Genomic DNA, 27,726 nt, shown 5'->3' on the forward strand with positions numbered 1-27,726 from the left:
ACTTGGCTTACACGAACAAATATATGTACTCCATACGGGCTACAATTAATCCCTGCTGTGACGATTGTGGCAGCTGAGGGAAAGTGCGGCACATGCTATTTGAATGCCCAGCGTACCGCGGTGAGAGACAATTTTTCGAGCAACCAATCGGGATGATTTGCCACGGTCCGTTAACGCTACCCAGCATCTTAGGCCCAAATCCCGGCCCTTTCAATGTACTGTTCGAATGCCTGTCAGAAATTATTATATATGGAAAACTTTAAGGATTTTCAACATTTCATATAGAAAAGCCGAAGTCTACACGTTATTTAACCTGTAAATGGTAGTATGAGGCCCATTTGCGCATTTCATATTTATTTTTGTTCTTTTTTATTCTTGCCAGCTTTTCTCTGCAATCTTTTAATCCTATTCCCCATCCATACAAGAGCAGGATGCCAGGGGTTGTATACGCGCCGGGAAAATCCTCTGCTTTCCTAATAAAAAGCCTTTCTCTCTCTTTCACTCTTTTTCATGCAACGAGTGCCAGTTGGTTCCGCTTACCTGTCAATATGCTCATGAGAGTCGTCTTCCCGGCTCCATTGTGACCAAGGAGACAAGTGATTTTCGATGCGCACACTTTCAAACTAAGGCCGTTCAGCACTGGCTTGGCGCCAAAAACCTGTGGAAGGGGCAGCAATGAGGCCAATATTTAGGATTTCAACCGAATAGTGTCACGGATCCCGTGTCTCAGAAAATCTGGTTTCAGCGTCTGATGCCAGCGCCTGCGTGAGCGAAAATTCCCGTACATATTTAGGTATATGTATATGCCACGCCTTGCGATATGACATGCGGTATAATGCCACACCTTTCTATCACTAAAGTTGCTCACATATCGCCTTACATTCTTGACAATGTGATTCCTCGCAATTTTGAAAATGACCGCACACAAACAAATGCTCCTCAAAAAAAAAAAAACACCGACAGGGCATGTATTCTGTGTTAAATCTTTCCAGACTGAAGTATTAAATGCACGCAGTGACAACTGACTCCTGAAAGCGATGTATATTTTCTGGAGCCGTGGTTCACTACCTTCGGGATCGGCCCACGCAAGAAGCCGCGTTTCTACGAAGAAGCTCGCCTGCATGCATAGCATTCGCAGCCAGCGTTCCCTCGTAAACATTGTGATTACATAAGCTGCAGTTGCATGTAAGGGCGCGGAGCTTTCGTGCTTTGCTCTTAAAGAGGGACCTTTAGCGCGGGCCCAACTCGGACGAGGCGTATTCAAATACATGTACAACGCAAAAACGTTTTTCTGAAATAACCCTGGGCCGGTCTAAATAAAATTTTTTGAAAATTTGAGAGAAAGGTAAATTCTAGTAATTGTTGAAGGCGAAATTTTGATTTAGGACCTGTATTTTGCTTAAAAATTTTCAAAAATTGAAAGGTTTCAACAAAAAAGTTGAGGCATAAAGTTCGCAAATTAATTGCTCTGCATCAAGGCTAGACATCGCAGTTTTCTAAAGGGCATCCATTAGGTCATTCAAAGCGGATACATTTGATATGCCAATTTATATCTTACAAGAATTTATTAGGTTGTGCACAAGGGTTCTGCAAAAGCCGTATTCCCGTATTACTGCATTCTTTAGCCTTTGTGTCACCAGAAACCTGGGCAGAAACCTGAAGGCTTACGAAAAGGGTTCTACTTAAATTGAGGACAACGCTACGAGCTATGGAAAGAAGAATGATGAGTGTCACGTTAAGGGATAAGAAAAGAGCACATTGGGGGAGGGAGTCGACGCGAGTGAATGACATCTTAGTTGAAATCAAGAAAAAGAAATGCGCATGGGCAGGCCATGTAATGAGGAGGGAAGATAACCGATGGTCATTAAGGGTTATGGACTGGATTCCAAGGGAAGGGAAGTGTAGCAGGGGGCGGCAGAAAGTTAGGTGGGCGGATTAGATTACGAAGCTTGCAGTGACAACATCGCCGCAATTAGTACATGACCGGGTAGTTGGAGAAGTATGGCACAGCCCTTTGCCCTACAGTAGGCGTAACCAGGCTGCTGCTGCTGCTGCTGATGATGATGATGATATGTCACATATAAATTCTGCCCACTTTAGATGTACACTCGTCCTGTCTGCTCCTTTCTGTGTCCGTGTTCACTTCGCGCTAGAATCCAATATCATGTTACCGTACCAACTCGCCCGACTTTCTATCCTTTTGCAATTGACAGAATTGTGATAACGTTTTTCACTTGAGTAAGAGAGTTGTAGAGTTGATAGTTTCGTTTTCTGAAAATTTTCGTATTTGCCTATTTTGAGTAAAAGATTGACAAAGTAAATAAAAAATTCGAACCAATAGTCAATAGATCTTACGTTTTTCTTGTAAGTGCAACAAACCTCGTCAAATTCGGTGTAGTGGTTGCCGAGAAAAATGAATTCTCCTTTTACATGTATTTAGATATCAGCACCCGAGCTAAAGCTGCCTCTTAAAGGGAAAGGTTAAGCATCTTCTACAATTTTTGCTTATGGCTACGCTCTGCGAGATCTGCGTTAGAATTTATATGTACTGTAGGCAACGTGCCAAAAATGTAGGCTTTCTTCACGTGCTGACTTAAGCACTGCAGGTCTTGAAACATGAAAGGACCTAAACAGCGATGCACCTACAGTGGCGTGCGACAGTAATAGTAGAATAACAAAACTAGAAAAAAAGTAAATGTTTAAAAATATACATGTGCTTCAGGTAATATTAGACATGTTCAAATGTGCCGATTTGAAGAACTTTGTTGCAAGAAAGCGGGGTGCTTTTCCGAGGAGTTGCCACACCGGCACAGGAACACCACGTGAAGGTTTTTTTTAAACCTAGTTGAAAGGTTACTGTTCCAACTTTTTTTCGTTTATTTTAATTTTTTTGTGGTACACTGCAAGTCTAGTCACTGACTCAGCCGTTTAGCAATTTTATTAACACGTCCGGAACCGCAGTAGCTAACATCAAATTGTGAGGTACAAGCGCATTGCAGGATGACGCATATATGAACTGTTCCATAAGTAGGCAGTCCAACCTCGCTCTAATGAAGCGAGACGTAACGGAATAAGGAATCTATCGACGTTAATGGTATTCCTTTTAAAACGCCCCTGAGGATCATGCATTTAAAACCGTTTTAACGACGTAAAAGTCTAGTGCCAACGGTTATATTGAACTCGATTCACCAAAGCCAATAGCACCTGACGATTGGGCATCGAGTTTATCGGCTTTCGGGTGCTTTGGCGCCCATACTGTGTAGGAGTTCAAAGCCGCCGTGTCCATACATGGAATACGTCGTAAAGCAGCACTAGTCTTTCTAACCGCTTCATTCTGGTGAGAGATGCCAGTGTATTCTGTACGAGTGATTAGCTACAGCATGAAAGCCCAGAAGATCCACTGCTCTCTCTCACTGCGGTATGCCGCCTCAGGCTGGTGCTGCTAGGCGTGGCCTCCGAGACCGCATCGGCACCGGTGTGATCTCAAAGACCCCGAGTTGGCTGATCAAAGTCGGCGCAGCGAGGTTCATTGGCCTCTTCATTCACACAGCGGAGCCATACGCGAGAGGTGGATAAATAAGCTTCATAGTTGGCGCGCCGTGTTTTGGTCCAGCTGGTGCTGCTTGAAGGCGACGGACTTTGTTTGCATGACAATGTGCAAACGGTTTGCATCAGTTTTAGAAGGCTATAGCCGAGCTTAGTTGAAAACGGAAAGGAAAAACCAGCAGACTGCACCAGGAAGTACTTGTTGTAAGGGCAATCGCGCCAGCTGCTGAAAAGCGTGTTGTGAACGCCGAATATTTTCCTGCTCTTACTAAAATTACATCGCTCACACAGCTGTGTATCGCTTGCACAAATGGAAAAGGCTTATTCAACTATGCATATTTGAAGTTGTGCAGCCTACTCGGCAAATATTGCAGTAAAGGACAACACTCGATATAGCTAAGTAATCGATATAACGAAGTAATGTCAAATCGACATTCAACTTCGTCATAAGGCGGTTTTAATGCGCAGGACTCGTTCGACTAAACTGCTTTTCGTAGTGCGTTTAGTTTAATACCACGCTGTTCTGGCATTACGTACAAGTTTCATCTACAGTCATTCCGAAGTGGGTGTGCCCTGCAACAGCGGCGCTCACAACATATCGATTTCATTGGAACGGCAGGGCGGCATAAACTGTCGCGGCTGCGCTGAACACGATGCTTTGGTTTTACTGTGAGCGTAAGTTGTAATGCTGGCAAACGTGACACTAAACCAAACTCACTTCGAAATACTATCTCTATGCACTCGCAGATGCAGTCGGAAAACGGATTTCAATAAATCTATTTGTAGATCTAAAGCAGTCATATTTGTTTACATTGATTTCGGATTTATTTCGGACGTATACTTATGCTTGTCGGGATTGTTTATGAAGAAATACACTCTGGTGATTTTTATCATCAAATCCGAAATGGTTGAGTTGCACCCCGCAGAGGAGGACCCGAAAATATTTTTGACTATTTCGATTTCCTGAAGATACACCTAAATTTAAGTACACGGTCGTTTCTGCATTTCGCACCTCTCTCCCTACTGTCAAAATGCGGCTGCTGCGGTGGGCATCGAACCTGCGACCTCGAGCTATGCAGCGCAACATCATGGCCAATGGAATACTACGGCTGGTTCCCTATAGGAATGTAAAAATTACAGGACCAAAAAGAAAGTACCGACAGGGGAAGTTCACCTGAAACTGTCGTTCTCTTAATTCTCGGCAATCAGCCTTCTTCTGTGATAGAAAACGCTGATTTCAGGATAATAATTAGTGCAGGCATGAACGGGAGGACAAAAAGGAGTAACAGGTCCAACCCAGATTACAACGTGCATCCCTGCTTGGCCGTGTTTCTCTTAGATTACTAATCTCCATACCTTGGTCAGGTTATCGGTGCTGATGATAACCTTGTCACCTGGCTGTAGTTTCTCAAATCGATTGACGTCTTGCTTGACGTTGACTGTTTCGACTGCAGCTACTGCAGGTTCGTCTCTCCAATAGTTGGGCTGCAAACATGCGATACAAGACAAACACACATTTTCCAAGTTTTCAAATAGACGAAAATATTAATTCACTTGCTCATATGCAGGTTGTGCCAAATAACTTGAGCCAAAGCATTAAAATGAAAGGAGCCCCGGACGCGAGTTGAACCGGATGCATAATGTTGGTACTGGCCTAGAGTTACTCAGGCTATTTCTTATTTTCTTCGCAACTAGCGGATTGGTTATATTTCATTAATTACCTTTTTAAGTATTGCCTGCAGACCCCAAGTGTGACACGAAAAGTTGTAGAGCATCTTTAGAAACCTCTCAATCCACTGGTTTCAACATTATGTATCTCATGTGGTCCCTTTTTTCGGCGTTCCAAAGAAAACCCGCGAAATATGAAAAAAATGGCACGTGACGGGGCGCTTGCGCACTGTTATTGTGCTGCTGTCAAGCGTGCGATGGATGAACCAGGTCGGCTGCAGCGAGACTGGTCCGCAAGAGGGCGTTATGTCTGGTGTAGGTATCTGGGCATGCGGCTCTTATCGCATGACGGTTCAAATGCATGCTGCTGGCTGAGCATTGCCGAAGCGATAAAGCGTCTAAGGCCACGAAAAAGAAAAGACAAAAGCAGCATTTTGATTCTGCTTGGAAGGCGATGACAGCTGCTACAATTTTGCCTTTGGACACAAATGACCTTGCAGTAGTTTACGAATTGAACAATGATTCTACAACTTTAAATCTTAGGGCTCGAATAACAGCGGATAAATCCCACGGGTAATAAATAATGGTAAAAGAACCTTGGCTATATTCAAGGAAGATTACGCATGTCTTCTTCAGACGATGGCTCTTTTCGCACTGGCCCCGTCTGCTCTCCTTCTCACACTTACTCTCTACCAGACGTTCTTTTTTGATCTCGCACCCCGCACGTGCGCATCCATTCGCGGTCGCACAATCCAGTGGCAGCATCTGGCTTCCTACTTGTGCACCGTGACCGGTGCGTAAGTCCCTGAGAGAGTGTGCCCGCAGGCTGTTCCAGTTTGGCGGATGTAGTACATCATACATTGTGTACCTAGTAGCTGCAATATATCCAGTGCCCCTCAGGTGCCCGTATCCCTGCGTGTTCTTCGCAGAAACGCTATTTGGCTGTAACCAACGTGTAGCAGCAGATAGGGCTTACTCTAATCAAAGAAGACGGATATTGTTTTGGCTATAGGTGCGTCAAGTGGACACAGAAGGCGCGCAGTTGAGCAATTTCAACGCGGGCATCCAGGTTCGCGTCCGAGCTCAATGTCGTCTGTGCGCGCATGTGAAACGCTGAGACATACTAGGAGATTTCGAAGAAACGAGTTAAGTCTTCAATCGTGGGCAGGGAAATGGAGGCAGATTTTTCAGGCCCACATGAAATTGTTCGTGATGTGGGTGCTGAAGCTGGAGTGTCAAAATCTTCAGTGTGGAGAGTACTTTAGAGGAGGCAACTTCATCCGTACCACGTGCCGCTGCACCAAATGCCCCGCAATTTACAAATCGAAAGTACTTTGCAAACTGGAATATAAGACGGAAGAGAACCCAGGCTTTGTGAGCAAAATACTGTGGACCGATGAAGCTACCTTCTCACGTAATGCCCAAGTTATCATCCACAACGCTCACAATTGGAGTGACGAAAACCCTAACTGGGTTTTGAAGACACATCACCAATGTCAGTGGTGGGTTAATGGGTGGCGTGGAATTTATTGCGGCACTTTCATTGGCCCCGTGTTTTTTGATAACATGCGTCCAGGCGAACGATACGACAACGACATGCTTCATGGAGCGCTGGAGGACTCTCTTTGCGAAGTTCCATTGGCTAGGATCAAAGATATTTCGTATCAGACATGATGGTGCTCCCACGCGCGGCAGCAACAAAGCTTGCAAATATCTGCATGAAGTGAATTGGATGGCATGGGCTCAATGCTTGGCCGGCACGGTCACCAGATGTAACTCCACTCAATTTTTTTTCTCTGGGGCTAAGTCAAGAATCAAGTATTTCGGATACCAGCCACAACATCACAGAACCTAAACGAGAAAATAAGGGACGTCTGCAAATCCATTCCTGATACCATGGTCATGAACTCCTCGGAAAATGTGCCTAAATGTGCCCTGCTGCAGATGGTGATCTTTTCGAACACGCATTGTAATCAAAGGGCGTTTTTTGGATGGAAGGTCACAGGAAAATTAGTCGCGCCCCCTGACACCACCTTCACACATAACCTCATTACACTACATCGGCAGGCTGCTAGCTCTTGTCCACTTCAAGCATAAAAATATAAAGATATGTTCTTGTTCTCTTTCGTATCCTTAGATGTTTCATCCGGCCTAGGAAACTCAGCCGCTCTGGTGGCAGAGGTAATTGTGCCATCTATAGGGAGGGCGGGAAACAAAATCCGCTTCCGTTGTAGGAACTCCTAGATCTGCGAGCGTGAGCACGCGCCGATCCGGGAAGCCGTGCCCTTTCGCCGTCCTCTCAACTCCTCTCCGCTTGCCCTTTCTCGCAACGCCCTCACCGCGACCCGCCGCCAGCCTAGCCCGCTGCATGACGTTTCATGTTTCGTTATCGGCTGTTATCGGGAAGCGTGCGCTGCTGTGCGTTGACCGGCGTGGGTACTTTCGTCAGTTTCGTGGTGCTCGATAGCTGTGTGCTTGTGCTCCGTGATGTTTCACCGGTTACACGACTCGTACCGCTCGTGCATCGTGAAGAGGCGCAGGAATACCTCAAAAACAATCCCTGCAAGGTTGTTCCGAGTGTCTAAAGACTACAGCTGAGTGCGCAGACCTAAGGACATCAGAAGGCGCATGTACACGAACACAGCCCTGTCCATGTCTGTGCTCCATGAGTTTCCGGACGTTGTTGCGCCTTGATTGTGCTACACTTCCCTCTTACGGAAGAGAAAGCTGACGAACTTATGTGCCGCCTCATTGTCACCTGGACTGTTACTTATGTCCGTCTGTGCCAAGTCTCACTCTGCAACTTCACTAGCTTGCCTGGCTTTCCATTCCACCCTCAGTGCTTTTTCTGTGTGCCACGTTTCAAACGTACCAACAGATGAAAAAAATTACTGTTCGTATTTGTGTATTATCTCAGTAATCGCCGATGGGTAAACCGCGCGAACAACCTTCATACGTAGGCATGCTACGCTTTTTTTTTCTTCAGGAAAGCTTGAGCATTACAAGTGTCCTAAATGCAGATTTTTGCAGTTCGTGTTTAGTATACGCAGGAGTGCCCAGTAGATTTCTGCCTTAAGTTAGGTAATTTTACTGCTGAGCAATGCATTCGGGGTGAAAGAAAAATCGTGTTGGCTTATTTTACCTGGTATTCGATTGAGGAATAGGCCTTTCTGCGAATGTTTTCTATGTGCTGCTGCAAAACCCGACTACATTTTGTTCCCGCTTGCCACCGTTACTCAAGTTGTGGCCAAGTGCAAAGTAATGTGGTGAGGTGTATCTCAGTTTTCAGTACAATCTTATTTTTGTTGTGCCATGTCTTTTTCATTTTGTTCAGTAGTAATGAACATGTCACGCATTTTATATACTTTCGTGCAGGTTTATAAATAACCACTTGTTTATTTTTGGTATAGCTGTCAAGCAAACAATCTTAGCATTTTATTATATTTTTTGGTAGTTTGCGCGTCATCGCTTTTGCCATTACCAGTAAGTTTTCGTTTTCTTTAGTCGTCATGAATGTCATACATGTCGTCCAGTTTTGTGCAATATCTCAGTGAATATATCAAAAGGTCGTCTACAGTTTGGTCTTGAGGGCGTTATATAAAAATCTTCAATTTTATGTGTATATGTACATGAAACGGCCTTCGCGTTTTGTAGCTTTTTCGTTATTTCACTGTCTCTGAACTTTTGTATTTAGTACTCATGCATATGTCATGCACCTTTCACTTTTGTTCATTCTTTTTTTTTAGCGTGTATCACCACCACGCTATAAAAAGAATCTTTGTTTTCGGAAACGAAGTCAATAAAGCGAGACCAAATATCTGTTGTGTTGGAAGTGCAATTTTTGGTTCCGGCATATGCTCGTATAAGTATGGGCAAGACTGCGTGCGTGCTAACGCATAGCCCACGGCGCACCACGCGCCCGCTCGCAAGCAATGCCAATGTTCGGCGTAGCGCGCGCATCGGCATTGCTTGCGAGCTGGCTCGTGGTGCGCCGTAGTGCGCGTGCGCGATAAGAAAGAAAAAAAAAAGAAGGAGCCGCGTACAGGCAAAAACAAAAGTATGCAGCGCGCGCGGCATGGGGGAAAGGGAGCGGAGCGGGTCGGCATAACTAAAACAAAAGAAAACGAAACGCTAGGGAAAGGAGGCGCCGCGCGGCGGCAGTTCCTATTGCCATGACAAGGTAAACAATCGTTGCGCCGCCATTTTGCTAGAGCATCGCCCTCCTCTTACGGCCGTAACTGAAGGGCACCTTGGCGCTAGCGGTCAAAGTGCGTCTGCTCGAAAACAGCCAATGGCAGCCATGCGGAGATTCACCCTTGGGGCTTCATCGCTTCAGCAATGTTTGGCCGCCAGCATACATTTGCACCGTCATGCGATAAGAGCGGCATGCCCAGATACCTACACCAGACATAACGCCCTGTCATGGGCCAGTCTCGCTGCAGCCCTCCTTCATCCATCGCACGTTTGAGAGCAGCACAACAGTGCGCAAACACCCCGTCACGTGGTATTTTCTCATATTTCGCCGGCTTGCTTTGGAACGCGGAAAAAAGGACTCCTTGAGATATATCGTGTTGGAAGCAATTTATGCAGAGGTTTCTCAAGGTGCTTTACAAGTATACGGAGACGTATACAAAGCCTTATTGGCAAGATTGTGGTGCTTTAGCCACGCTCGAACACACGCTCTTGTCTTGCGAAAGAATTGAAAATTTGGCGATCAAGGACGCGTCCAGGTGGGAGGCTGCACTTCGCAGCCCGGACCTGGATGAACAATTCTGGGCTGTCCAGCAGGTTTACGACGTGGCCGTGAGGCTTGGCCTTCCGGTCCCGACGTGGGAGCGGCCCGCTTAGTGGTTAATTATCACTACTTGCAGGACCAAATAAAGCTTTACATTCATCCATCCATCTACATGTTTGCTTATTACACTCGGGGTCTGCAGGCAATACTTAAACAAGTTGATAATTTAAAGATAACTAATCCGTTACTTTAAGGGAAAATAAAAACTAGGCATAGTAACTCTAGGCCAGTGCCAACATTATGCATGCGGTTCAACTCACACCCGGAGTTTCCTTCATTGTTAATACTTTGGCTCACGTTTTGTGGGACAACCTGCACACCAGTAAAAAGGAAAAAACTTAAATCTAGAATCTTGTGCCCAACTCAGTACCCCCGCTATTATTACGCAAAGCTACAGCTAGTTGAAAATCTGTGTAATGGCTACTTTGCTTGTTTATTCTTTTCGACGACACTTTCTGTTCAAATATGCCTTATAGTATTGCGTTTATTTCTTAGATGTGTATTTCCCTTTACTTTGCTGCTTTTTACTATGTTCTTTTTCTCTTCAATAGCCAGGCTAAAGGGGTGCATTATGCCACAAATAAATAAACTGATCCCTGATTCTTCTATTTAAATGGGCGAAAGGCTGATGGAATCCCATTACACTGGGTGATATTTATTTGGGCCTTCAAAAATAGGCTGCACTAGGCACTCTGTAAACAATAAGCGGCCCCTAAAGTTGCTTGTTAGTATTATTTATTGAACGATTTTGCATGGAGAACAGACTAAAGGATTGTAATAAAGCCAGCACTGCTGCATTAGTTGAACGTTCAAGAAAACGTGCCGGAATCCCTTCAGGCGAAATCGAAACGGAGATAGCAGTGACGTATCCAAACTTGTGGAACGATGGTGGGCAGATTGTTCTAGAAAAACTGGCCACCCTGTATACGCAATACCTCATGACCTCGAGCGTACCGGAATCTTGGAAGAACGCTAAAATAATCCTAATCCATGAGAAAGGAGACACCAAAGACTTCAAAAATTATAGACCGATCAGCACACTGTCGTTGCCTACAAGGCATTTACTAAGGTAATCGCAAATATAATCACGAAAACCTTAGATTTCTGTCAACCAAAGAACCAGGCAGGATTCCGTAAAGGCTACTCAGCAATAGACCATATTCACACTATCAATCAGATCATAGAGAAATGAGCGGAATATAACCAACCCTTATATATGTAGCTTTTATTGATTACGAGAAAGCGTTTGATTCTGTCGAAACCTCAGCAGTAATGGAGGCATTACTGAATCAGGGTGTAAACGAGCCGTATGTAAAAAAAAATATTGAAAGATATTTATAGCGGCTCCACAGCCACCGTAGTCCTACATAAAGCAGGAAAAAAATCTCAATAAAGAAAGGCCTCAGGCAGGGAGATACGATCTCTCCAATGCTATTCACAGCGTGTTTACAGGAGGTATTCGGAGACCTGGATCGGGAAAAATTGGGGATAAGAGTTAATGGTGAATACCTTAGTACCTTGCGATTCCCTGATGATATTTATTTTATTTATTTATTTATTTATTTATACATACTGCAGACCACATAACGTGGTCCAAGCAGGACGGGCATATTTAACAAATCACATTGAGTACATGGGTGCACATACATTATGTTTTACATCCAGATACAAATAACAAGCAAAAATAGCAAAAACACAATGCAAAAACACAATAGGAAAAACACAATGGCTAAATGTATACAATGCTACGCGATGGCAAGACGATCGCGCTCTGGTAGAGAATTCCATTGAGACACTGTGTGCGGGAAAAAGGAAAATTTATAAGCATCTGTTTTTGCGAAATATGGCGTTAAAGATCTTGGTTGTTGATGTCGTGTATGTCTTGTCGTTAGGGGGGATAAATACAAGGAAGGATCAATAGCGAATTGCTGGTTAAGGAGAGAATTCAGGAAGCCAAAGCGAAATTGCCTTCTTCTGTACTGAAGGAGGGGTATGTTATTGGTTGTCATTAGTTCCGACGGAGAGTCTACACGACGAAATTTAGAAAAGATAAATCGAACAGCCTTTCTTTGCATTCTTTCGAGTTTATCAATGTTATGTTTTGTGTAGGGGTCCCATACTATGCTTGCATATTCTAGTTTTGGTCTGATGTACGATTGATAGCATAGTAGTTTTACATTTGGTGGAGAATTACGAAGCTTGTGTCTTAGGAAACACAACTTTCTGAAAGCAGAGGAACAAATGTTATCAACGTGTGAATTCCAGGAGAGGTTAGCAGTGAACGTTACACCTAAATATTTGTAGTTATCGACATGAGTAACTGTAGATGAACCTAGGGAGTAAGCATACTGAAAAGGGGATTTTTTTTAGTTATAGAAATGGAAACTGTTTTTTGTGCATTGATGACCATGCCCCACTGGTTGCACCATTGGTATACGTAATCTAGATTTTTGTTTAGTTCTTTTTGATCATATGTGCTGCAAACCTCACGGAATAATATACAGTCATCTGCGAACAATCGAATTTTAACCGTTGGATCAATTATATCTACAATATCATTTATATAGCACAAAAATAGCAAGGGCCCTAGCACACTGCCTTGGGGCACACCCGACGTGACTGGTAGAAGGCGCGAATTTTGATCCTCGACTGTGACAAACTGCACCCGATTTCTCAAATATTCAGCCGCCCAAGCGACCAACACCTTCGGAAGACCAATGTTGTTTAGTTTATAGATTAGTTTGTCATGAGGCACTTTATCAAAGGCCTTACAGAAGTCTAAAAAAATTGTGTCTATCTGAATATTATTATCAAGACCTTTGGCAAACTCATGCGTAACAGTGACGAGTTGCGTCACTGTGGAATACTTCTTTCTAAAGCCGTGCTGAAAACTTGTTAATATGGAGTGTTTGTCAAGGAATTCTGTAATTTGAGTGGCTATAATATGTTCTATAAGTTTACAACATGAGGAAGTTAAAGATATCGGTCTGTAGTTAGATAGTAATAATCTGTCGCCTTTTTTGAAGATAGGGATTACTCGGGCCGTCTTCCAGTCACGCGGCAAGGTTGCTGTTGACAAGGAACTATTAAAAATAATAAAAAGGTACTTGGCAACGCATTCGGCATATCGTCGAAGAAACACATTTGGAAGATCGTCAGGACCGCAACATTTTTTCGTGTTTAAGTTTAAAAGCATAGAAACCAAACCAGGATATGAAATAAAATTGACTTCGTATGGTTGAAATGACATCTCGGTAAGTGTACATGGTCCGGATACTGAAAACACGCTATGAAAATAGCGTGTTTTCGCAATCTAGATTTTTGTTTAGTTCTTTTTGATCATATGTGCTGCAAACCTCACGGAATAATATACAGTCATCTGCGAACAATCGAATTTGAACCGTTGGATCAATTACATCTACAATATCATTTATATAGCACAAAAATAGCAAGGGCCCTAGCACACTGCCTAAGATTGCCTTGCTTGCTAACTCAAGGGCCCAATTGCAATGCATGCTCACTGACATGGAGAGGCAAAGCAGAAGGGTGGGTCTAAAAATTAATCTCCAGGAAGCTAATGTTTACCAGTCTCGGTAAAGAACAGCAGTTCACGATAGGTAGCGAGGTACTAGAAATGGTAAGCGAATACATCTATTTAGGGCTGGTAGTGACAGCGGGATCCGGATCATGAGACTGAAATAATCACAAAAATAAGAATGGGCAGGGGTGCGGTTGGCAGGCATTCTGAGATCATGAGCAGCAGGTTGCCATTATTCCTGAAGAGAAAAGTGTATTACAGCTGTGTCTTACAAGTACTCATGTACGGGGCAGATACATGGAGGCTTACGAAAAGGGTTCTACTTAAATTGAGGACGACGTAGCGAGCTATGGAAAGAAGAATGGTGGGTGTAACGTTGAGGGATAAGAAAAGAGCAGGTTGGGTGAAGGAGCAAAGGCGACCTAATGACATCTTAGTTGAAAGCAATAATAATAATATATTATTTGGGGTTTTACGTGCCAAAACCACTTTCTGATTATGAGGCACGCCGTAGTGGAGGACTCCGGAAATTTTGACCACCTGGGGTTCTTTAACGTGCACCTAAATCTAAGCACACGGGTGTTTTCGCATTTCGCCCCCATCGAAATGCGGCCGCCGTGGCCGGGAATCGATCCCGCGACCTCGTGCTCAGCTGCCCAACACCATAGCCACTGAGCAACCACGGCGGGTTAGTTGAAAGCAAGCACAAGAAATGGGGGGGGCAGGACATGTAATGAGGAGGGAAGATACCGATGGTCATTAAGGCTTCCGGACTGGATTCCAAGTGAAGGGAATCGTAGCAGTAGGCGGCAGAAAGTTAGGTGGGCGGATGAGATTAAGAAGCTTGCAGGGACAACATGGCCACAATTAGTACATGACCGGGGTAGTTGGAGAACTATGAGAGAGGACTTTGCACTGCAGTGGGCGTAACCAGGATGATGATGATGATGACGATACAGACCAGAGGCAAATCTGTAGCCTTCCTTTGTAACCTCACCGCAATCTCGCAAAACTTACTGCTTCGTGCTAAGTAAGTGTACTTAAGGCATGCATATATATGCTGCAAGGAAGAGATTAGCTGCGTTTAGTAATAACAGTGTGACGTCAGTGTGTATTCGTTGGAATGTAATGAAATCTTAAACACCGCGGCGTTCTTTTCTATGACTGCTCCTGGCATTGGAAGAAACCCAAAGCTGACGTTTACGCGTCATGTCCTTGTAATTGTGATTCATCTGAGGAATATTTTTCCACCGTGAAATGCAGAATGCAATGCGAAACCTAAAGGACGCTGAGTCTGTAATCTCGCCTCAAAATTATTGACTAAGTAGGTAGGTTCTGAAGTAAAAGGTGCATTTCAGTGAGTTCGCTATATCAACACTTGGACAGTACCGCACAGTTATTCAAGTGAAGCGAGATGAAGGGATACGGGCGCCATAATTATTTACACTAATTCCAAGCGCCATAGTTATTTAAAGCAAATACACCGAGTTCTCTGACGTCATCTGTCAGAGAACGCCATGATACGGTTATACGTACCAGAAGGCAGAATATTGGGCTTTGTCGATTGTTGGTGCTCCAGGGGAGAACTTTCGATAAGTAGAATGCCAAGAATGTCATAACAACATCGCATATAAGCGTCCCTCCCCAAAGTTCCCCAATTGTGACGTTGTCTTTGTCAAGCACTCTCCTGGTCACGAGTGACCATGATGCGCCTCCTGCAATGTCCAAGGTTTGGAGAGGAAATTGAGTGCTTTTTTCGAACTATGCACCAGCATGGGTAATATCTTATGCTTTTATGCAATATTTGTATATATGAGGCATTTTTTCAAAGACAAAAAGAATATTGCTTATTTAGGTCCCTGTAGGTTCGCAACCAAATGACTGTGAGCACAAATAACCTGACGTTGTCGCAAGGTAGTGTGCTCCCTGAGCTACCACTTTCAATATTACTTACAGTGAGCGTACAAATTTGAAGATGAATTTCTCATTTTGACTGCATGTTAGAAGGTGCAAAGAAATTGGGGTGCAATAAAATTTAACCGCATCAAATTTTGCCATTGAAATTGCTTCTTCCATGTTCCTAATAAAGGTAAAAATATTATTTTACAGAGTGTTTTGAAGATCACGGTATCAGTGGCAGAATATGGAAGCGTTGTCTTGGAAATCCTCTGTAAATATTCCACGCTCGCTGCGCTCATATCATTCTTTTTTTGTGTGTGAAATGCGTGTATTGTACAAAAAAGAGCCAGTATTTTATGGCAAACATTAGCCTTTATGGAACAACTGTGGTCACATATGGTATTCGAACGGAACAAATACTGAACAATTTTGAATAATCATTTCTGGAACCGAAAACGGATTCAACGGAAAGGAGTATATGATCCGCATAAAACTCTTTTAATAACTCCACATACTATATTAAACACAATTAAGACGAAGCATAGCTCGGCATCTCCTAAATTTACGAAAACTGAGAAATAGTTTTTCTCGGTAACCTTGCGGGTGAAAATGTGCAATGAATGAGATTATGATATTTTGACTACCCTCTATCGCCAAAGTATGATATGCGGGAGTGGAGATGTAGATGAAAACATGCAACTGGATAAGGAATAACGTTATAATAAAGTACTAACAGTAGAAACATCAAGGCAAATGATAATGAAAATGCAACCATGTTCAAGCTTAGGAGAAGCTTGAAAACCGTCGATTCACGGTCTAAAAATGTCTGGGCAGTATAAAATAAACGGAATACAAACCTTCGTAGTCTCTGGCGAGGCAGATAATCCTCATTACAGAGTATAAAGCTGTATGGGGAAAAACACAAGAGGTGAGCTTCGACTTCCTTGATAGTAGGAAATATTTGGGTAACCGTATTGCCGCCGCCGATGTTGTGATGACTACAGGAGCAATAGGTAGTAGCACCCCGGACAGGATTAGTGGAAGCCACCCTGCAAACAATATTACAAGCAGTTAGTGCGTTAATATTAGCACGGAGCCGGTGGCGCCACACTGAATATGCGTGGGTCTCTCCTTCAATCACAATGCCTCCAAAACGAACTAGAGTTTTGGCGAAAAGCAACGTGGCCACCTTCGCTAGCAAGAGTTTAGATGCCACGACATCATAAAAAAGCTAAGGTGTATTCTGGCGCTGTGTCATAAAATAGAGTTTATTTAATATATTGCTTTGCGCATGGGCAATAGGCTATACCATTTCGGTTTCCCATGCTTGGTTAACACATGGTTTACAGATACTACAAATAGAGCTACTGGCAAGATGCATTATCTGCTGGAGCACTTAGAGGGAGGTACAGGTGAGTCCCGTGGGAGCTCCCTAATCTTCTCCATTCCAGCAACATGCAGCGCATCCGATGCATCCGATAGATGAATTGATTCACAGCCAAGCGTAATCAGCACTATAGGCAAACCATAAAAGCCGGGCGTCACCAAGTAATGTATCGTGGCGAAATTCGCGCGGCACCGCAGACGGCACGGTACGATGCGCAATGTGCGATTTCGTGGCCTGCATGCAGCGAAAAAAAAAAGGCAGATGATGTGTGTTATGGTGATGGTGAAAACTTGGGTGTCTCATAGTGGCACACGCACTTCGGCGTTCTTTCAGTTAAACTTAGACGAACGGAATGCATCAACCGAACCCGGAAGAGTAAGCGAGCGATCGTCTGTCGCCCGACACGATATGCGGGCGAGGAGAGAGGGCAGGTGAGGAGGAGACACAGCGCGCTCCACCTGGCGGGACGTAGCCTCCTAGCGAGCGGCGCACGAAGGGCACCTTATCGCGCCTTGTTCGGTGCAGACATCAAAGCATGTATCAAGCGCGGGCGCGAAGCTGTTGCGAGCAAGCGAGTGAGCCAGCAGGTGCGCACCGGGACGAGGAGAAGCAAGGCAAGGGGGAGTGAGGTCACGTCCGCTCTGCTAGGTAGATCTTCAGTCTGTGTCAGGCAAATATTTTCCATTGATCATGCATATAAATATCGCTATGGAACAGCCGCCACAGTGCGGCTGCACTGAGGAGAAGGAAGACGATGTGTGTGCCGGCTTTATTTAGCGTCGCCATTTATACACCACTTTCTTCAATCTTGTCGCCGCTTTACTGCGGTTAGAAAAAAGTGGTTGGAAATACCTTTTCGAAGAATTGGCCTGAACTTGACAGAACCTGCAATTCTTTCGTTCGGAGCGTCCACTTTGGAATTCAGCCACATGGATGCATGCTTCGCTGTCCGAACATTTCTTACGGAATCTAAACGAATGCCCTGCTAAGTTCCTTTCTTTTTATTTTTACTTTTAACATAATTATTTCTCTATAAATATGACATTCCTGATTTTACTTAACAGGTAATTCTGCGCTATTCAATGCTATTTCAATAGCTATTAGGAAACTTATGCTCCATAATAATTTCGAATAATCCACCCATTTCTTGGCCAATCCCCCATCGTGGGTAGGCGCCACACGCATCACAGGCTACAACAACAACAACAACAACATTTTGGCCTCCATTAGCTTCCTTGTAAATAAATTGTTGGTCAGTGGTTTTGGCTTTTGGATACTAAGCACAAGGTCATGGGACCATGAAATTCCGGCCTCGGTGGCTGCATTTCGATGGGGGCGAAATGCGAAAACACCCTTCTAGTGAGGTTTAGTTGCGCGTCAAAAGGCCCCAAAGGGTCCAAAGAGGGTCCGCTGCCCCCCTGATGTGGCTGATGATCAGATCGGCATTCTGGCCCCTCAGTAATGTCCCATAATGTTTTTTTTGTCACTTTTGGTTATGAGTAGCTTCAGAACACGTAAATATCTAATACGTATGTTTACCATTTGTCTCCGTGTTAAGCTAGCAAGGTTTCTTTGCAGCTGTCAGCAAGCGCTACAGCCTTCACAGCAACGCTAGTGCTGCCGCCAACTTTTAGCAGGCCTAGTTAAGAAATGTAGAGACATCAACCTATTGCTTACGCTACTTCTGCGGCAGCAAAATTTGGAAGAAACACCCTTAGTGTTTGGAAATCGAACGAACGCTTATTTCGCCACAGGCGGCGACGCTATTAGCTCAACAAAATCAGCGTTTTTTTTGCTTAACATTTTGGAATGCTGTAAGACATGTTCCATTACCTTCCGGGTACTTTTTCCGTTAATGAGACCAGCATTCTTTGCCTAATTCAGTGGTTACGAATATTCGTCTGTCTGTCTGTCTGTCTGTCTGTCTGTCTGTCTGTCTGTCTGTCTGTCTGTCTGTCTGTCTGTCTGTCTGTCTGTCTGTCTGTCTGTCTGTCTGTCTGTCTGTCTGTCTGTCTGTCTGTCTGTCTGTCTGTCTGTCTGTCTGTCTGTCTGTCTGTCTGTCTGTCCGTTCTGTTCTGTTCTGTTCTGTTCTGTTCTGTCGATCTATTCCTGTTACGCCAACTCAGTGGGGTAGCCTATCTAAGTGCTTGGGTAAGAAGCGATGCTCTTCGTTCGATGGTCTTCATTCCGGCTGCGCCATATTAACCGGTAGAGTTAAGAGCCTCATAACTAGAAAAAATTCAATATCGGCATCAAACGTCGCTGGGCGAAAAACCATTCTGAACCATCACCACGCACGCCCTCCACGTGGGGCAGACGTGTTACTGAACTAATTTAATTTAACATAGAGTTGGAGCGACTTCGTGCGCTACGTCGTCGTGCGGAGCGGCGTTACCAGCGTACAAAATCCATCGAAGATCTTAGGACAGCCAGACGACTACAAACGAAACTTCAACGTCGCATGGATAGATTGGCATCTCGATGTTGGGCAAGATTTTGCCAGTCACTAGACCCCCGAAAGCCACTTTCCCGCATCTGCAGAACCATACGTGGTCTACGTTCCTTCCCTGAACAACGCCTCCCATTCAAGGCGCTGGCGCTCTTCAAGGGGCGGCTAGAGGCTGATGTTGCAGAAGACTTTTGTGCAAGGATCGCTGGCCAAGCAACCGGTCCAGGCTTCCCAGCCCCCAGTCGCATCCCTGTTTCACGTGACGACCGCAAGGATGTTCCTTTCATAATGGAGGAACTAGAAGCGGCTCTTGCTCTATGCAGGCGTTCTTCATCCGCGGGACCAGATGGAATATCCTACCTCGCCTTGAACAACCTGAGTGATGGCGCACGGAGAGAACTGTTACATATCTACAACTTATCTTGGCAGGATGGCATGGTTCCCGAAGAATGGAAGATAAGCCGCTTGGTCCCTCTCCTGAAGCAAGGCAAGTCCCCACTTGAACCCACCTCATACCGCCCTATAGCGCTGGCCAGCTGTGTGGGAAATATAATGGAAAAGGTGATCCTTGCCCGCTTGGAGTGGTACCTGGAGCACTACAACATGTTACCGAATTGCATGGCTGGTTTTCGTCGAGATCGCTCTTCCATAGACAGTGTTGTTGATCTCGCTACGTACGTCCAGCTTCAGAGGTCACGCAAAAGATTATCTTCAGCTCTGTTCCTGGATGTCAAGGGGGCATACGATAACGTATCTCACGAGGCTATCCTCGATGCTCTTGAGATGGTTGACCTAGGTGGTCGAGTTTTCCAATGGATCTCTCATTACCTTTTTATGAGACCGTTCTTTGTACCGGTGATGGTAAAACCGCACTGCACTACACGTACCGAGGTGTACCTCAAGGCAGTGTACTAAGCCCTACCCTATTCAACCTCACACTCATTGGTCTCGTTGATCATCTGCCAGCAGCGATCAAGATATCAATGTACGCCGACGACATATGTATATGGACCTCAGGTGTGACACGTCCTCAGATACGTGCAAGACTTCAAAAAGCTGCTACTCAAACAGCTTTATACCTCCGCAACCAAGGTCTTGAAATCTCGTCAGACAAATGTGACTGATGGCGTTCACTCGGAAACCAATGACACCCTACGCCATATCAATAAATGGCCAGATAATGTCTTATGAGAAGACTTACAAATTTCTTGGCATAATCATTGATAGAGATCTCTCATGGAGCCCGCACGTGACCTACTTGAAAAAGCGTCTGACAGCAATCCCCCAACTTTTCAAGTTTCTGGGAGGAAAGACTTGGGGAATGTCAGTGCATGCAATGTTGGAATTGTACAGGGATCTTTTTTCGGGCTTCTTGAGATACAGTTTGCCCGTACTGACCAACACCTGCCAGACAAATCTTCTTGCTCTACAGGCTATTCAAGCTCGGACTCTCAGGGTTTGTCTTGGTTTGCCAAAATGCACATCGACAGCAGCGACTATTGCGATTGCTCGGGACCAACCTATACAAACACACATTGCGGTAGAAGTGTTGAGAGTGCACATTAGGCACGTTGCCCGTGCCTGCTCCCACCATCTGGCAACACTACCATCAGAAAGGCCGCAGGCAGCTTTTTGTACTACGGTTTCGGAGTATTACACCTGCCTCCCATCAGGCTTCACCCCCGCAACTAAGCCATCGATTCCTCCATGGTGTTTGGCTCGACCCGCAGTGCACCTCACCGTACCAGGAATCAGAAAAAAATCTGAGCGGCCATCACCTGCTCTTAAACAACTAACTCTGCTCCTTTTGTACGAGAGGTACGCGAACACGTTACTACATATTTATACTGATGGATCGGCAACTCTCCAGTGTTCCTCTGGAGCCGTGGTCTTCCCGGCGAAAGCCACCAACATCAGTTTCAAGACATGTACCCCAACGACACCGATGGCCGCGGAACTTGCGGCCCTTCGCGCTGCACTTCGTCTCGTCAGCCAAGAACAACCTCGAAGATGGTCAATATTCAGTGACTCGAAGGCTGCACTGCAATCTTTGCTTTCGGCCCTGCGGCGCGGACCACACGAACAACTGGTATTTGAGATTAGAGAACTCATTCATACCTTAACTGAGAAAGGACACCACGTAACATTTCAGTGGCTTCCAAGTCGCTGTGAAGTCATAGGGAACGAACACGCTGATAACGCTGCTCGGTCGGCTGTTCAAGGGGACTAAGTGGAGCCGATACCGTTATCAAGGACAGATGCCGCTCGAAAACTTCGAATGATCAGCCGTCACATCACGATATCCTTGTGGAACGCTGGAAGTTTTCACGACTACCGACTCCACAATCTTGACTCCTCTCTACGCCTTTGTATTCCAACTGGACTCTGCCGTCGCGAAGCTACCCTGCTTTGTCGACTATGGCTAGGGGTGGCTTTCACCAAGTCATTCGCTTACCGAATTGGATGGGCCAACGACGCCTCGTGTGAGGACTGCGGTAACCAGGAGACTTTTCAACACCTTCTTTGTGACTGTCCTCGATATAATTTACAGAGACAATCACTCGCAACCGCGATAGCGCGCTTTGACCAAAGACCTTTGACAGAGGAGCTTATTTTAAGATACCGCCATCATAAGCCATCGCAGCAGAGGGCGACGAGGGCACTGTTACGGTTTTTGAGGGCGACAGAACTGGACAGGCGGCTGTAGCCTGAACAGATGTTGATAGTGCTGGAAGTGTCACTGTGCTGTGCGATGACAGTGTTCGGTGACAGTGACCGATTGTGATTGTGTGTCTATGCTCCTTCCTTTCCTCATCTCTACTTTGTTACCACTTTACCTCCCCCTCCCCTCTCTCCCCAGCGTAGGGTAGCCAACCGGATTTTTTTCTCTGGTTAACCTCCCTGCCTTTCCCCTTTCCTGTCTCGCTCTCTCTCTCTCTAATTCAAAGTGAAATACGTCAGAGTAATCGTAAAGTACGACCTAAACAGAGCTAGAAACTTGATAATGTCGGAGTCTAATTTCAGTATGCTAGGAAACATAAATCTCTTATGCGAAAAATCAAACACAAAGTCCTTTCTTGTGCGGCGCGGCCCGTTCGGTTCCATGAAACAACACCACCGCGCTCGCCTCCACGCATCCGCAAAAAAGCATCAGTTGCCGCGAAAAGCGACAAGCAGTCAGGGATCATTGAAACTTATCGCGCGCCACTCTCAAAGGCGAAGCCTAAGCGTCCTCAAAATTTTTACTCTCATGGTGAAATCGCCGTGATGCCTTTGTCGCCATGATGTCCATGACACGTTCGCCTATTATTGTCATCACTTCAGCAACATGATGCCATTGTCATCATGGTGTCTTCGTCATACCGCCATCGCCACTCAGTGGCAGTCAATCTACGTTAGTCGATCCTAATTAGACTGTAATCATTCAATAGCGATTCTGCTGCCCTTGCCACGCCGTCATCGCCAGACAGTCGCTACCACCCATGCGTTGTCAAACTGTCGTCACGCCGTCGTGGCGGTGCCATCGTGGTCACCCGACTTTCTTCGTGCCGTCGTCGTCACGAGAACGCCGTCAGACAGGTTCCATGACACAGTCACCGCTACGCACATCGCCATCATTCACTTGTCATAAACACGTTGTCCGCATGCCTTTTCCGCGCCATTCTCATCATAAATTCTTCGTTAAGCATGCGTTGTCATACCGTCTACGTGATGCCGTCGCGGCTCTTACGTTGTCATTGTAACTTCCACTTCCAGCTCTCAACGTGCAATCATCATCAAATAGTGGTCTTCACGAAGTTTTCGTCATGCATCATTGGCACGCTGTTGTTTCTCCACTGTCATTCCTTCAGTAGCGTCCTCCCATTGTGGTCAACCCGTTGCCGTCATACCAACTTTGCGCCCCATGGACGTCATTTCTTGAATAAAGGGAAAATGAGACATCCACCTGTTCGTAGCAATTGCTACAAAGGAAACCCATACGGGTTCCTCGAAAGAAAAGCCTCATAGTTGAAGAAAAATTCGTCCTGGTCCGGGACTCGAACCCGGGACCACCGCCTTTCCGGGGCAGCCTTTATTCATTACTACTCTCCACCTTGCGGGTTTCCGCAGAACTACTACATCAAACGTCATTTCTTGTTCGTCATTCTTTCGCAATCATGCTGGCGTCATTCACTAGTCGCTTGTGTTCATTGGAGTGCTATCGTCGTCGTTGCATCATCGCCACACAGAGGCCATAATGCATCCCTAGTCATACTGCTGCCGTCAGGTCACCTTGCTCGTGGCATCATTGTCATTCCACCTTCTTCAACCGGCTGTCGCTCCACCATCGTGGTCATAAAGTCGTCGCCACGCTGTTCTCCTTACACCCAAGTAATAATTTAAGAATCGACACATCATTGGCATAACGGCACTGTGGTTGTCGAAAGCCTGTCGTACCATCTATTTCACTCTGTCTTCTTCATTCCATTGTCTTTGCGTCGGCGTCATACAGCCGTCGTCATGTCGCCGTGCTCACGGACGACGTTGGCATGGGAGTACCACAGAAAAGTGCGACAAAATTTGAGTATGAAATGTGGCAAATGGTTGAAGTAAGGAAAGTCCCACAGTTATCACCGCACTTCTTATCTGTACGTCACCCCAAGAGTACGATCTGTCACTACAATGCTCGAATGCTAGTCGCATTAGCATCGACAGTCATCGTGAGATGAGTTCTTACATAGCTTCTTTTATGCGAAGCATATTACGAGGGCTCAACCCAGCTCCTCAGGCGCGGCGGTGACCATGAAATCACGTGACACCGTGACGTCACGACAGAGGAGAAGTGGCTTTGGCTCAACTCTTGCAAGACGGGCTGGGTGGGAATCGAACCAGGGTCTCCGGAGTGTGGGACGGAGACGCTACCACTGAGCCACGAGTACAACGCTTCAAAGCGGTACAAAAGCGCCTCTAGTGAATGCGGTGTTGCCTTAGAAACGCGCTGTTTCTAAGGCGTGCGTCTCTTGCTCAGGCGCACATTTCGTTGCCGCGCCGAACGCTGCTTTGCTCGACGCTCACCGCGTCCAATGCGGGGCGCGTAGTCGCTGCCCTGTAGCCCATTGTCTTACACCCCTTGGCGGGTCGACGGGAACGCTGTCGCGTTCCACTCTTGAAGGCGAAGAAGTAATGCATGAGTTGTTTCTTCGTCTAGCCGAACCAAATATAGCCAAGCAACAGCAGTTCACCAGGCTAAACAGTGGTTCAACAACTAAAATAAAGGCTAGTATGCTTCGCATCCTGGGCTTAACCTTACCTAAGCCACAGCCATTTTTTTTCACCTGGGCTTGTAAACGTGTATTTTCTCCGCTATACTAAGCAAACTATGCATAAAACCTCGCTCTAAAGCAAATACGCAACTTACTGTCACGTTCTCATTGACGAGTTCCTCAGCGGTTCGGGGTAAAATTATGTAACTTTGATAGTTTTACACACAGTACACAACATTTGTGACTGAGAAGGCGAAATAATTAGTGTTGTAAAAACACAAACGAAACTAACTTTCAGCCCCACAATCGTTGCACAATTTTGTAAGGTCAGGGAAATTGCTAAATTAAAGGCTCGAGTGGGCTCACACCCGCGGAAGCGAGCACCGACTTGATTTTTGTTCGTTTCAATATGAAGTCTAGCTCAACTCAGAATAACCGGAGGCAGCTAGCAATCTCACATATGCGATAATACAAGAACGAAGACGACATTATTCTACCTCAAAATGGTAGAAACTAGGCCTTAATTTTTCACTCTTTCTCTGGACACGGAATGGACACGGACGAAAAATGCCCAAAAAACACAAGCACCAAGGCACCTGTGGATGTGCGAATATCTGTCTTTTACGACCTCGTCCAGTTCGCGCTTTTTAACGCACTTTCCTACCTTGCCCAAGCTGCCACTCTGGCGGGACAAACAGTTTGCAGAACATTTCGTCCAAGAAAACGTGTTGCATATTACAATCACAATATGCATCAAAACAGCTTCATGTATACCGGAAGACTATTAGCGTAAACTGATAAGAAAATTACCCCAAAACCTGATTGCGTAACATCACTCAAATAACGCATGTGACTGGCCATCTATCGTAAAAGTCGCGTGCGCTATCATGGAACCTGCGCAAAGTTAATCAGCGGCTGTGGCGTTTGACGCAACTAGCGCGGTTAACGGATCAACCTGGAGACGCAAAAGCCATATCAGAGGAGAATAAGATTGCGCAGTCATTAATTGTATTATATATATATATAGCCCCTTCCATAGACTGTTAACCTCCTAGGAAAACTTGAATGCAGAACTGACACAGAAGCGTCCACAGTCATGAATTCGCCACAGCCTACATTAGAGGATAGACGTGAGCTAAATGTCGCATGTTATATACTGCAGGTCTGTTAGCACAAATTGATCTAAAAATTAAGTGAAAAGTTGAGTGCCCAGCATGGCTCGAAGACATCGCGTGACTGGTCATATAGCGGAAAACCAGCGTGGGCTTTTATAGAACATGTGCCAAGGTAAATAGTGGCAGTGGCTATCGGATTCTAATCACCTCTGCCATGAGTGATCAGCAGATGGTTGCAGTTCCTGCCGGCACTAAAATTGCGTCGCAATGTTATGAAATTGTGCACACCTTTAGGGAACACCCACGAGATGAGTATGATGAACAGGCAGTCTCCAATGAGAGAGATGACGAATGACACGGTAACCAGGCTCACGTTCAATCCGTCGCCGTAGTTGTGTTCATCATGTAGAGGCAAAAACATTACTGTGATAGCGACGAAACTCATGACCAGGCCTTTCACGAGAGCCGTTAAGAAGTGGCCCCAGAAGAACTCGGCATCAGATAACCCCATTACGCACTGGTGCTCCTGGAAAAGATAATGTAAGCGATTAGAAATTCCACTGAAGGATGGCATGCAGCACGAATTCTTTATGTGCGGCTTTTACCTCTCTCGACGAGCATCTCCAATCTAAACGTTTTGCACCCAGGTATATAAGGAGACTTAAAGGGTGCATAAACTGATGTTGTAGAGGAATGCTTGGCAGTGTTCGAGAGACTGCCGTTATATGCTGCGGATGTTGATAACGCCACAAAGAGGAACATGACTTTGAGTCCTGTGTCTGAATACACACTGAATGGTTGGCCAAACCAATACCCCGAAGAAATGAAGGCATATCACGTGCGTCGTTATGAATGGTCCTTTGAGCAAAGGTGCCTAACGTCGGGTACTGGGGTAGTAATACCGGATCAATTGAGAGAACGCGTGTTAGACTTGCTTCATCACGAGCATCTTGACAGTACGCGCATGAAAATGCTAGCCAGAAGCTTTGTATGACGGCCGGGTCTGGATCAAGCTATCGAGATGTACGTCAGGAAATGCAAAATCTGCCAGGCAGTCCAACCAGCTGCCCAACCTGTGCCGCTCCACTCGTGGAGCTACCCATCGAAGTGTAGGGCACGAGTTCACATTGATTTTGCATGCACCAATTCTCACATGTTCCTTGTTTTAGTTGATTCTTTTTCTGAATGGGTGGAAGTTTGGCCGATCTCCTCAACGTCTGTCACGAAGACGGTTGAGAGACTAAGAAATGTCTTTGCAGCCTACGGGCTGCCTGAAATGTTAGTCAGCGACAACGGGCCTCAGTTCGAGTCTGTTGAGGTCTTGGACTTAGAGCGCAATAGGGTGAAGCATGTTCGTGCCCCGCCATATCACCCCGCGTCCAATGGTGCGGCGGAGCGCACCATGCAGACAATAAAACGGGCGCTGTTAAAGCAAGTCATGGAGCATGATGTTACTTGTGTGTGATCGCTTCAGGAGTCTGTGAATAATTTTCTTATCGCCTACAGAAATACACCAAGCAGTGTGACGGGGCAAACACCGGCACAGTTGTTTCTAAAGCTTCAACCTCGCACGAGGCTTTCTTTGCTGAAGCCCAGCTTTGTCGGTGAGATGCGACAAAAGCAAGCCGATGCGAAAAACAAGCGTGATCGTGTGTTTCGCGAAGGTGATCGCGTGTACGTGAAGACAGTGTGAGGGGAACATGCCTCTTGGGAGACAGGTGTGGTACGACAAGTTGTGAGTGTGTGACGTACATTCTGGAAGTGCACGGGCATCTTCGATTCACCGACGCCGACCATCTACGCCCACACCAAGCTGATCCAGCGGCAGCTCAAGAGCGACCAGTTGCATCAGAACCGTCAAATTATCGGCCTCTACTCAGCGGTCCGTTACCTAATGAAAGGGCTAAATCAGCTGGAGTGCCAGAAGAACAGAGTCCGACCACTCTTCAACCTTCTCTAGTGGATGACGTCGTGCCGACCTCTGTTAGTACACCCGGCACCACAGCAAAGACCAGGGCAGCTGCAAGCGTCAGAACCAACGCCTACAAGTGCAGACCTGGCACCACAGCAAAGCCCAGGGCAGCTG

At 45.7% G+C, this 27,726-nt stretch overlaps 1 protein-coding gene across 5 annotated transcripts in view; it reads right to left on the reverse strand.

Moving 5' to 3' along the window:
• LOC135907182 (phospholipid-transporting ATPase ABCA3-like) overlaps positions 1-27,726 on the reverse strand; it is a 326,965-nt gene that overhangs the window by 204,054 nt on the left and 95,185 nt on the right. For all 5 annotated transcript variants that reach the window (XR_010565924.1, XM_065438856.1, XM_065438854.1 and 2 more), the window contains 5 exons: positions 25,929-26,166; positions 16,304-16,495; positions 15,084-15,262; positions 4,903-5,031; positions 541-658 (listed from right to left, as the gene is read on the reverse strand). Coding sequence is in view for 4 of the 5 variants with exons in the window: in XM_065438856.1 (XP_065294928.1) it covers positions 541-658; positions 4,903-5,031; positions 15,084-15,262; positions 16,304-16,495; positions 25,929-26,166 (856 nt within the window). In the remaining variant the exon portion in view is untranslated. The remainder of the gene's footprint in view (positions 1-540; positions 659-4,902; positions 5,032-15,083; positions 15,263-16,303; positions 16,496-25,928; positions 26,167-27,726) is intronic.

Source organism: Dermacentor albipictus, chromosome 9 (genome assembly GCF_038994185.2).
Source record: "Dermacentor albipictus isolate Rhodes 1998 colony chromosome 9, USDA_Dalb.pri_finalv2, whole genome shotgun sequence".
Lineage (NCBI taxonomy): Eukaryota > Metazoa > Arthropoda > Arachnida > Ixodida > Ixodidae > Dermacentor > Dermacentor albipictus.